The 12,882-nt window shown below is 50.0% G+C and overlaps 1 protein-coding gene across 1 annotated transcript in view; it reads right to left on the bottom strand.

Annotated features, from left to right (window-relative positions):
- The window catches only part of BAHD1 (bromo adjacent homology domain containing 1), an 11,592-nt gene extending 387 nt beyond the window's left edge, over positions 1-11,205 (bottom strand). Inside the window, exons 1-5 of the mRNA XM_009081650.1 lie at positions 9,570-11,205; positions 6,147-6,508; positions 4,098-4,257; positions 3,058-3,138; positions 943-1,060 (exon numbers count right to left, since the gene is read on the bottom strand). Coding sequence (XP_009079898.1) covers positions 943-1,060; positions 3,058-3,138; positions 4,098-4,257; positions 6,147-6,508; positions 9,570-11,205 — 2,357 coding nt within the window. The remainder of the gene's footprint in view (positions 1-942; positions 1,061-3,057; positions 3,139-4,097; positions 4,258-6,146; positions 6,509-9,569) is intronic.
- Positions 11,206-12,882: the final 1,677 nt, after the last annotated feature.

Below are 12,882 nucleotides of genomic sequence, written 5' to 3'. Positions count from 1 at the left end.
TGCTCCGAGCTCTGTCCAGCCTGGTCTGGAACACTTCCAGTGACGGGGCAGACAAAGCTTCTCTGTGCCAGTGTCTCACCACCCTCACAGGAAAGAATTCCTTCCTAATATCCTGTCTAAACCTTCTCTCTTGTCAGTGTGAAGCCATTCCCCCTTGTCCTGTCACTCCAGGCTCTTGTAAACAGTCTCTCTCCTGTAGGCTCCTTCAGGAACTGGAAGGCCACAATTAGGTGACCCCAAAGCTTTCTCTTCTCCAGGCTGAACAATTCCAACTCTCTGAGTCATTCCTTGTAGGAGCAGTGCTCCATCCCTCTCTCTAATCAACTTGGTGCCTCCTCCGGACTCGCTCCCAACAGGACAATGTCCTTCCTGTGCTGGGGCCAGGACCTTGTTCCCTCTCCTGCTACCTGTGTCCTGCTGGAAATCACAACCATGGCTCCCAAGCATAAGACACAAGGGGAGTAGTGTGGAGCAGAAGGAAGTTTCGCTCAAAGAGAGCTCCTGCTTTCCATCCACCCTGAGCTGCAGGAAGCAGCACAAGTTTGTGTTTATATACTGGTGGATGCCATACAGCATGAAGATGACAGCAATTAACCCACCTTGTACCTGGAGGTACAATCCCCTGGTGGGACTTCAAAGCCAAGTAGATGTGGCACCTAAGGACACGGTCTAGTGGTGTTCTTGGCAGTGCTGGGGAAGGGTTGGACTTGATGATCTTAAGGGTCTTTTCCAACCCAAATGATTCTATGATTTGACACAAACCACACAAGTGGAGCATGAGAAGCCCTTACCCTGCCTCAGAGCGAGTGTCACTCCCCCAGCTCCACCCAGACCACAGCCTGCAGGGCTGGGACAGTTGTGATAGCTGGAAATGGGAAGACTGAGAGGAGCTGGAGGCAGGGGAAGGTTTTGGAAGAGCAGCAGGTTCGGAGCTCCACCTACCTGCAGTACTCTGCGAAGGTCAGCACGTAGCACTTCTCCTCGATGCAGGCAACACTGTTCTCATCCTGGTGTCGGGATGCAAAGATCTCATTCTGCAAGAGAGGGAGGAAAGGAGGAGCTCACCCACTGGCCAGGAGCCCCAGGGAGGCAGAACTGGGCACCTTCACCCACCACCTTAGTGGAGAGTCATCAAATCATGCTTATAGTAAAAACTCTTTAGAGCTAATATACCACATAATCCAGACACCTTCCAGGTGTTTTGGGACCTCTTCATAGTGTGCACTAGAATTTTATTGAGCAATGGGTAAGTAGAGCATTGAGTCTCCCATCATTTAACACACTTTGTGAGGCCAAGTGGCCAAAGGCCACATATATTTCCAATGTTACACGACATTCCAGCAGCAAGGCCATGGCCAGCTGCACCCCTCAGCCTCCTCTTTCCTCCTGAATTCTCTAATCCACCTCTATAGAAAAGCTGAAGGAATCCCTCTTATCCAATCCTTTCTTTATCCCAATTCCATTAAAAAGGCTGGTGCAGCGAGAGAAGTCACAACAGCCTTTCTGAATGATGGAATAGACTCCTGGAATGGTTTAGGTGGGAAGAACCTTAAAGCCCATCCAGTGCCACCCCCTGCCATGGGCAGGGACACCTTCCACCAGCCCAGGTTGCTCCAAACCCCATCCAACCCAGCCTGGAACACTTCCAGGGATGGGGCAGCCACAGCTTCTCTGGGTAAACTTCTCTTCATTTTTTCCCAGAGTAATTTAGAGAACTTGGCTCTGCAGCAGGCAGGATTGGTTAGATATGAGGCAACCCAGACAGAGCTCTTGGAAAGAATTCCAGGAGTGGTTACAGCAGTAGAGATGATTTCTGGGAATAAGGATGCCCTGCACAAGTCTGGAAGCATTCCCTGCAGGCTCCATTTCTGCTCCCAGCCCCAAGGAAGGAGGCTGGAAGGGAAGACTCCCAAAAGGGTGACCATTTGGGGACAGGGTTGACCAGGGACAGAGAGAATGCCACACCTTGCTCCTGCACTTTGAGGTTTTGGTCTGCTGCTTAAATCAGAACTTCCTGAGTCATCTCTGGCAAGCCTGGCCCAGCCCTCAGCCCAAGCACTCTCTTGTTTGAAGGTTTGTGTAATTAAGCAGGTGTGCAAAAACCTTGCTTAATTCCTCCTGGCACTGCCCCTGCACTGAAATGCAACTGGATACAGTCACACACCATTATAAGGTACCACATGCTGGTTCAGAAATTCACCTGTGCTCTGCAAGCCAGGCAGGTACAAGTCCCTGGCTGCTCCCCAGTCCTGCTCTCACCCCCTTCCTCCCTTTTTATTTGATAAAGGCACCAAGGATTTTGAAATGGGGTTGAAATAGTAGCAAATTTTCCATTCCCAGTTAAAACCAGCTTGTTCTGTCACCCCCCTCACCCCACCCCCCCAGTAAAGCAAGGCATGAAGTCACAGTGATTCACACAGTTTTCCTTTAAAAAGCAACTCCATTATCCTGGCACGGCAACCTTGAGTCAGACTTTAGTTCTCATCACAAACCTATGCAGGGCAAGGATGATGCATCCACACTTCTCCACAAACCCCCCAGTTTTTTGGCATTTAAGAAGCAAATTAAAGGATTTATTAAAAGGCAGCACATGATCCAGGCACTCCAGCATCCTGCAAAACAGCAGCAGGAGCTTTTGCATGGAGCTCTGTATTCTGAGGGAATAAGAATTTCCTTCTGGAACTGTATCTGATCTTGAGTCAGTACAAACTCACTTTTCCTGACTCGTAAGGTAATGGCCAAAATGACTTTTCACTCAATACATGGAATTTTCTCAGATTAAAGGGAGAAACACTAAAATTCAGCAGAGGTGACCACGTAAGGAATGCAGCAGCTTCTGTTAAGAGCCTAGAGTTTCTCCACAGGACAAATGTTTGGGAAAACCCATCTATAAGACACCACCAGTCAACACATCTGGTAACAGCTGTACCACAGCCAAGAGACAGCTCCGTTTTACTCAGTTTGAGGCCACCCAGGAATGCAGGGAGATGCTTAGGGTAATCCACCCTTCCTGCAGGAATACAGACACAGCAGGACACCCTCATCCCAGATCCAGACTCACCTGGTGCATGCTGGGGTTGCGGCCGCCCTGAGTGTGCTCTGGTCTGTAATACCACAGGAGGCTCATCATCAGCTCCCCTGCAACAACATTCATTAAAACACATCAAGCCTCAGTTTTCTTGCAGAGTTTTCCCACCAATTTCCAGCTTCCTCCTGCTGCTCCATCCCTTTTATTCCCACAAGCAGCTGTGAGTGATAAATATTTCATGCTGTATGAGGTGTCCTTTTGTTACAGCAAGAAGCTGCATGAAATCAGTCGCGTTGTTTTTCCACTACACCTTCACCCCCTTCTACTTGAGTTACAACATCCCAGAGAGGTCAGGTACAAAACAAACAAAATCAGAAAAAAAAGTAACCCGAGATTCAAAAATCAAATGTTTCCACCTGGAAAAAGAATCCATTCAGCCCACAAGCTGGAAAAGATGCTCATCCAAAGGTGGGAACTTGCAGGTTCAGGCCAGAATTGCTGACACAATCTGATGACACAACCAGGATAGGCCTTGCCACGCCTTGATTTATGTCTTTTACACATAATTTTGGGCCTTTTCCCCAACTTTTTTAAGCAAGACCTGTACTTTAAAACCTTTGGCACAGCTTCCCTGGCTCAGGTATCACCAGTCAGACACCAGACCTCACCATAAACCCTGACTATTCCCATCACTGCCTCTCGTGGGGTCCCATCGAGAGCTGCTGCACAACAGCCCCTGCTCCCCCCAGCCCCCAGCCCAGATGTTGCACTGGAGTGAACAGCAGCTCCCCAGATGTCTGCTGCAATGAAATAATAAGGGAGATCGTTGCTAAGACAGGCACTTGGCAGACATTATGTGCTTTCACATCCAGGAAGATTTCGATTATCAGTCCCAGACTAGTGATTAAAGAGCATTTCAGTTCCTGCAACAATCCAAAAGGAATCTGTGCAGCCAATCTCCTCCTCTCCATCACCCTGGTACCCTAACAAGTTTGCAGATCCATCCCTTCCCAGCTTACAGCTCACTCAGTTGAGCACACAGGCAACACAGACTCTTCTGGCACAGTACCTGTTTTGGGGTCTTCCCACAGTGCCGATATCTTGGCGACGTAGGGCATGGATTTCTTCCGGGGTCCTGATTTCACCAGGACAGTGTCTCGCACCCGGATGATCTCCCCATCCCTCTCCACAGCCTGGTAGCTCTTGCGCACAGCAGGCTCTGGTTCATTCTGTACACACACACACAAACAACCTCAGTGAACAGGCAAACACCAACTTTATGCTTTTCCACCCCAATCCAAGACTCCTTTTTCGCCACTGTGAATTCAAACTGTGCTTAAGCCTACTTAGTGCTTCCACTCCAACAGATCTCTGAGAGAAGTCACACAGCCTAATACCACTGGTGGCACCTTTATTCCCACCAGGTTGGTTTGTAACAACAAAGATCAGGTCAAATGAATGCCTCTGTCGGTGAGTTTGGCGTTCACAGGTAAAGGAAGGTCACTGAGGACAGCACCCCAGTGCTCCAGGCCACATGTTTCAAATAAAGCAGAACTCAACTGCTTCTCCTATGTAGTGCTGGCAGGGAGGAGCATCTCACCACTGTGACAGTCCTTACTCTGGGATTAATACCTTTACTTGAAATTAAAACACATTTGCTCCTTTGATTCTATGTGCAAGAACACAACCTTCAGGAAAATCACCTTTTTACCTTCCCATATGGAGGTCTGCACATCTTTCACATTCAAAGGCATGGAAAACTAGTTGTTTTGAGTGCTGTGTGTTTCTCTGGTACAAACATTGCAAGAAAACAAGTACAACATGAAACATTTCCCATGGAGAGGGCAGGGAGGCCATGGCACAAAGCTTTCCTTAGTGGGATTGCTAAGGTTTCCTTTGTACCCTCTGACACTACAAAACTATTGTTTTTGGCCTATAAACTGGGGGTTTGAGCTTATTTTTGCTTTGAAAACTCCTGAGCAGGATGGTTTAACCTCCTGCCAGATCTCCCAGGCAGGATTGGAAGCATCTTACGGACGTAAGGAGATTAACAGTGCACTGTTCCCTTGGGGTGTCACAGCTTGGGTGATGGATGCACAAGGCCTGTCTCCAGCCTTCATGCACTTCATCCTGGCCCAGCCCTTGGCACCTGCACCCAGTGCCAAGAGCTGAAGCTCCAAAACCTGCCCTAGCTGATGCTCTCAGCAGCTCGAGGTTGTACCACTGCACCAAGCACAGATCCTGCCTGGACCACAGCTCTCCCTGCTGCTGACATTTACTGCACACCAACACTCTACTCTGTCCCACCTTTCCAGCCCATAGCTCTCTTGTATTTAATAAGATGAAGGATATTGCCTTCTCCTTCAATTGAAGTGGACTTGACTGGAGTTAATTGAATTCTCTGGCAGGAAATCTCCCATCTTGCAGGAGGCAGTCTCAGTCCCTGAACACAACACATGGGGAAGTACAGACAAGAAATCCCCAGAGGAGTGACCAGCTGTGCTACCATGTAACTTAGAAGAAAGGGGATTTTGGGTGCTAGAAAAATTCCACCTGGAAACCAGGGTATTGTCTCAGATCTATGTGCTCTGGGAGATCCCTGTGGGGCTACAGACACCATCAGTGAGAAGAACCACATTACAAGAGCTGCCTTGAGACCTGCTCCTTATAATGAGGCTAAAACCTCCCTCGCCTTCTCAGGCATGTTTGCCCTACCCCAGGAGGAGGAAGTCAGAGGATGATCCCTGTAGGATGGACTCTCACGTGCCACAGGTGCCACCCCTGCAAATGCCGGAGCCGGGAGGATCCATCATTGTGGCATTTCAGCTGACACTAGCACAGGAGCAGCAGGTTCTCCTCCCTTCCCAAACCACCTGCCACGCAGTGAGGTAATACCAGGGCGCACAAGAAGCAGCAGCTCAGCCTCACAGCCCAGCCCCAAGGCACTATTTGCTGTTCCAATTGGGAATTTCTCCGAGAGGTTCTAGCTGGCACCCAGTGACTACCTCCAGCTTGAAGCAAGACCCAAAACTCTCCAGCCTCACTGAGCTAAGAGCCCTGAAGGTGCACAAACAGGCAGAGCCATACCCATCCCAACCCAATCCCCCTGGACACCTACCACGACGTAGACAGCCTTCTCACAGGCCGTGCCCACGGGGATCCAGCCGTTGGTCGCTCTGCGCCTGCTGATCCGCTGCTGCTTGGGATGGGAATGTCCTCCTGCTGCTTTGCTGTCGGAGGCGTGGAGGCAGCCCGGAGTGTTCCGCAGACCGGACTTGGAGCCGCTGGGAGGCTTGGAGCTCTGTGGACATTCTCGGGCCATGGTCTGAGGGTCAGAGTTGGGGGTCTGCAGGTGAGGAACAGGTTCTGCAGCCGGTGGCACGCTGGGGACAGGACATCCTGAGAGCGGGTGGGCGGGCGACGCGGGGTGCCCTGCCACTGGGATTGTGAGGTTCAGCTGGTCCAGAGACTTGCAGCCTTCTACCAGAGGGGAAGAAAAGAGACATGGATCTCATGTGAAACAGAAAGCAACTACACAAGCAAAACATTACTTTTCCCCAAAATTCCCTTTATCGCACGACAGCAGTAAAGACTCTCCACACTGTAATTTCATTTTGCACTGTCACTGGAAACTGAAAGCAAAGGCATTTCTGAGCCTGCGTGCTCCAGTGCTGCTGCCGATGACACTGCACCACAACAAACCCATCTGAATCCCAAGGAACGCCAGCCAAGAATACACACAAGGCTGGCCAGTGTCCAAAGCAGTTCCAGCCTGTCAATATGTATAAAAGAAATAAGAGGCTTATGGAAACACTGGGAAGGATTAAATCACACTAGCAGAAGCAGCCAGCTTCTTTCAGAAAGCCAAATTCTGCTAATCAGGGAAAAATGAGAAGATTCTCCAAATTAAGACCAGAGAGATGAAACAAGGTGGAACACAAGTACAAGATGATGCACACTGCTGCCCTCAGCAAAACTGTGTCCCTGCAGCAGGCACAGGAACCACAACAGGTTGGAATTTGGCTGACACTGCCTCTCGGAGCATCCCAGAACACCTCACTCCGCTCAGGAGTCACAAACAAGCCTCAACCCAGGCCAGCACGGCCGATGGAAGAGCCAGTTGGATTGGAACTACGTCCTGTCAAAAGCTCCTGGACCAATATCCCTGCTCCCTAAACGTGAGAGTGTGCTTTTTGGAGTGACCAAAGGGCAACTTCAGGAATGTCTCCCGACTGGAGGGTGTCCTAGCAGAGCTGCCTACGAATCTGAGTGAAAATCCATCTGAAGTCACCAAGCTCCAACTGAAAGTCTCTCACAGAGACAGGAAGTTGTTGCCTCCTGCCTTCCCCTCCCTAAGGGGCTGGAATGAAGCCACAATGGATCTGTGAATGTGAGGGATGCCATGGATGATCACTGTCACAGACCCCAAGCAGCAAACACCCCAGGAACACCCTGAGAGCACCTAGACCACAGGATGTGAGTGAAGGCAGGCACAGGATCATGAAGCAGGGAATCACCTCTGGAATGTTTTGCTTACCAACACAGTTTTCAAGCTTGAGCTAAAATAGGATGAAGCTTCACCAAAGTATCTACTAAGTTTCAGGGCAGTGGCACAGAGCTGGCCTTGCTGGCACCCCGGGACTCCTTCCACACACTTCCAGGCTCTCCAACAGTGCTGGAACTAATGCATGTCTCACAGCCGGTCCCACCTCATCACCACCACCACGCTGAGCACAAGTGCCCAAGATCACAGTCACAGCCCAATCCCTTGATTGGTACCACTCAGACACTGATACTCCCATACAAACACACCCAATCAGATATAACATGGCATGAGGAACATCAAGCTGGATCCCTCACACCACGGCTCTCAGATGGGATCATGCTGCTTGCAGCTAAAGTGCTCCTTTAGTTCACTAAAATATCCCGCTCCAGGAAAGGGAAATATCTCAGAGGCACACAATTATATAAAAATCAACTCCAAAGCACAAGTCCCTGTGAATATTCTCTGAGACCTCCTTCACTTCAATCCACAAACCAAAGCCTAACCGAGTCCGATGTTGTAAGCTTTCAAATGCAAGTTGCTCACGGGAAGAAAATCAGTCACAGCAAGGAAGATCTCAGCAGTAGGATGACACACTAATAAATACCCATTCCTGGAGCTGCTGTTGCCCCTGCCAGCACTGTGAGGAAACACTGACACCGCAGGGAGGGCTGAGCTCCAGGAAACCCTCCATCTGCACCACCTGCATCCTCCTGGCTGCACAAAATCAGAGGCACCAGCATGCAAAATTTGAGGAACAAAGTAGACTGGTATGACCTCGGGGCACTACATGAAACTGTCAGGCAAGAACACACTGCTGAGCTGGTTGTCTTGTGAGCATTCAACTTTAAAGAGCTCTGAAGCCACCAGTGAACCCTTGTCTGGCTGCTGCCGTAGGCAGCAGCACCATTTTTTTTGGGAAAGAGAAAATTATACTTCAGCCAAACACTCCTGAGTTTCACAGCTTCCTACAACAGGAGACGACAAAGCCTTGCTCGAACCAAAGCTCCATCCACCTACCTGAAAATCTGTTTTCAGTGGGTAAGTCATGCCAGCTTTGGGCTGGAACACGTGGTTAGCAGAAAGATCCAAGGCTGACACTCCCAGCAGCTGGAGAAGCAGCCTCCTCTACAGACCAGCTGTTGGCAGACAGCAGCACTGTCCAGCCTGATGGCTTTATACCAAATACTGGTGTCTGATAACACAACACTCCACTTTTAAATATTTTAAAGGATATTTTTCAATAGCAGAGGCAAAGCTCTGAGGCAAAGCACAAAGTCTGTAAAGCAGGAAGGAGACAAGAGGGGAGCCAGGCAGGGAACAACACTGCTGTACACTATCACCTGTCCTCATTTCAGTGGTTCATTTTCAGACATTGAGAGCAAAGATGGGACCAAGACTTCCCAAACTAACAGTGTGCCCACAGTGAAACTCCAGTGTCTGCCCAAACAGCAGCCAACTGAATCCCTACACAGCCCTGCCAGCTCTGATCCAGGGAATGGGAAAAGCCTGCATCCCCCTAGCTGGCACCAGTACGAGTCTAATAGCAGAGGCAACTCCTGCTTCTTCACATGCTCTGAGAGAATGCTTCAGTCCCCAGAGGGAGATTTCAGGATTGGAGGAGTCACCATCCCGGTGTGATTCCGACACAGCAGGGCATCGAGGAGCCCTGCAGAGCTTGTAGGAACTAAACCCCACTCGTTTCACACAGATCAAAGCTCAGCGTTAGCTCCAGCATGACAAGTCATGAATCACCTTCTCACTGCCCAAACCCTTTCACCGATTCTCTGCTTTCCACACCAATCAGACCTTTCAGCGGGCTAAAAACCCTCCGGGCTAAAAACGGGGAAAGGGGGAGTGGAAGGCAGATTCTTTCCAAGGCGGAGCCGAGACACCAAGCGCAGAGGGAACTTGCCTCCTGGCAACCAGACACCGTGCTGAACCAGCCCTCTTCTCCCAGGAAAGCCGACCGGGATTTGCTTGCACTTTGCACCTTACCTGCTGCAAAAGGCATTTTGTAGGGGTAGCTGTTCCGTCCCGCGTGCACAGTGCCCATCCTGCCCTCGGGCACGTGCACCACTCCGCACAGGCTGTAGCTGCTCACGGCCGTGCCCTCTCCGCAGCAGTAGGGAGAGCTGCACCAGTGCAGCGGCTGGAAATGAGCGCCTGACGGCAAGGAACCCGGAGATACCAAGAGCCCCTCGCAGGTGGCAGCCTGTGACAGCTCGTCCTTGGGGTAAATGGAGCAGGGAGAGTAGCCACTGTATCCACTTTGGCCATAATAAACGTAAAACCCATTCAACGGAGTCAGATCCGAGGATTCATAGAGACAACCACAATCCGCGTGATTCCCGGGCACGGGCAAGGGAGGGAACTGCTGCACGGGAAAGGAAGGCTGATGAAATTCCTGTTTGGGGGTTGGGGATTTCTCTCCAGGTCTTCCATACTCCGGTTTCATGGATGCTTGGCCACCCATGAGCAAAGGCAGTCTGTGGTAGAAGCCCTCTGTGCTAGCGTAGGAGCCAGACAGTGACTCGTAGGGGACAGGCTCCGCTGTCCCATAGAGCCTGGAGGAGTCTCGCTGCTCCCCCTTCCCAAACGTGCCCAGGGCCTGGCCTTGCCAGCCGTGCTGTCCATCCATTTTTAAGCTGGCCACTTCCTTCTTGGATTTGACACAATTTTTCCTACCAGTTTTGGCCCATTTGAGTGTTGATTTCGAACAGTGGTTCTCAGATTTGCCCTCTGCGTCCGATTTACTCCTCTGCTTCAGGGGTTGGTCTTTCTCATGGGTCAGCTTGAGGAAGGCCACAGCATTCAGGCTGGCCAGTCTCTTTGGGGTGGGATGATAGGAGACGGCACCGTCCTCCCTCTTTGTCCCGTCATCAAAGACCTCATCCAGTGAATGCTCACAGCTATTGCATTTCTGACTGGGCTCGTGCCGGTTCTTTCCTTTCCCTGTTTTCACAGCTGGCTTTTTCAGGACAGGACAGCTGTCACCAGCTTTGCCCTGCAAGCCCTTCAGGGCACAGTCTCCACCAGCTTTCACGGAGTCCCTCCGGAAGCGCCTGCCGGATAACAAGCCATCGTCCCGTTCGAACAGCAGGTTGTTCACCGCCTCTGCGTTCAGCGAGGCCAACCGGCGCTTCCTGGGCTCCGAAGGAGCAGGATCAAGGTCCTGCTCTGGCCCTGGATAAGTTATTGTGCACTTCTCCCCAGATGAATCACTCTTCCCCGCTCCCACAGGCTGAACTTGTTCGGAGAACAAGGCAGATCCCAAACCCTCCATCCAACTGGGAAGGTCCTTTTTTTTACAACTCTGGGTCTGCTTGGACAGAGACCCAGCCACATCCTCCAGCCTGGTGAGGAGTACCTTGCAGGTCTTTTTGTTCACCGAGGGGAGCTGACGTCTCCGCAGTGGGTACGTCTTTCGCACCTCACGCAAAGTCTTGCTCTTGTTAGTCCCCACAAACCCACTGGGACAGTTTGGAGCCTCAGAGGCATCTCTGTCCCGCTGCTTGCTGCACTTTGCGCCGGCCCTGTCCATCCTCCTGCTGCCTGTTGGCAATGAGGCTTGGCCAGCAGAACCAGCTGGGTGTTTCAGGAGGAAAAATTGTTTCTTCCGGGCATGCGTCATAGGATCAATGTCCAATCCTGGGAATGAACAGAAGAAAACTATTAATATGGCTGAGAGGGACCCAATTTCCTCACAAGGCACCAATTAGGAAATATTTGGGGAAGGCTGTTCTAGACACAGCAGAGTCTTGTTGGGTGATGGCCAGTTAGGCCAATTAAGAGCCAGGATGCAATTAGATGTGGTTTAATATTAAGACATAAAACATGATAGTAACTAAAAGCAAAGGGGTGATGGCAAATGCCACAGCAGCTGGGAAAAGCCGGGTCCGGGCAGAGAGCCCTTCTGCTCCCTCTCACACTGATGCTGCTCCTAAAATGTTACAAATTCTCATCAGATCTGCACACTGGTGCAGGGCAGAGGGCAGAAATAAAGCCCAGGCCTGTGACTGCCTGCATGTTGATACAGGCAGGCTGTTCCAGTGGCGATTTGCGAGACAATTAGGCAAAAGAAAAACAACAAGTCCACCTACTCAGGTGAAAAGAAAACTTGGGCTATTAAGCAGAGACCTGCCAACATTAATAAATGAAATACATGCAAATCCCTGTGCAGGTTGGAACCTGGCTGCCTGCTGCTCTTGTCGTACCCTACGCTTCTGTGTTATAGAAGCTGTGGACATTAAACACCAAATCATGACTGGCAGAGAGGCCTAGAAGATACATCTATAGAAGCAAAAAGAATTACTCCACTGTCATTCCCAACTTTTCACCCAGGTGCTATGTCAAGTCACTGCTCAACCCCAACCCAAATCACTAAAATATAGAAAGAAAGGTAAGATCTGCAGCTGGAAGAGGATTCACCTCACTGAAGGCATGGTGGAGTGAACCGGCACTCTAAGGAAGCTAAGGCAGACCAGGCAGGTTCAGCACACCTGGACCTCCCCAGCCAGGTGGAATATTACAGGAACTATCCAGAAAATTAACCCTGATTTTGGTTTCCACGCTCCATTTTTAGCAGAAGGGTCACTTTTCACTCTTGTATTTCAGCTTCAGTGAGTGACCCACAGCAGGTTGGTGTCAGGTATTTGAGGAACTAAGGAATTCTGCAGTCTGAAGGAACACAAATTCCTGTAAGAAGCTAAGACAGGATACAGGTGAGTGATACCAACCTATACCCATTAAAAATGTCACCCTAATTGAGTGATAGTGGAATAGATTCAATTCAGCCTGTCTCTGAGCATCCGAAACAGCAGAAAAGGACAATTAATTGCATTTAATGGCATTTAGAAATAGTCAAATTCCATTTATTGGCACCAAAGAGTAGATCTTCATATCAGCACCCACCTAGGAAGGGTTTGCTCTTCCCTGCAATCAGGTATTGGGCTGGAACACCCTCAGTTGACACTGGTCTGCCAGTTTTGAGGCTTTTAATTAAAGCTCCTACTGCTTTGGCAGTGATTAGAACAAAGCTCCCGAATTACAAGAACTGTTCATTTGATATGGTTTAATCAAGCTGATAATTAGATTATCTATTTGAAATAAGCCTGATGTGTTTTAATTGACTTGCTTATATATGCATTAACTAAAGGAAATTCAGGAATTGAGAACCACTGAGGGTTGCATGGTGCTTTTTCTAGATATCAGGCTCTTCCTGACATGGTTTGGGGTGACTGAGTCCTCACACCCTGTTAAACACAGCCATCTCCCAGGGCTGGCGCTCCAATGGGAATGCTCAGTGGAC

Source organism: Acanthisitta chloris, unplaced genomic scaffold (assembly GCF_000695815.1).
Source record: "Acanthisitta chloris isolate BGI_N310 unplaced genomic scaffold, ASM69581v1 scaffold19940, whole genome shotgun sequence".
NCBI lineage: Eukaryota > Metazoa > Chordata > Aves > Passeriformes > Acanthisittidae > Acanthisitta > Acanthisitta chloris.
This window is presented reverse-complemented; position numbering and strand designations above follow the sequence as displayed.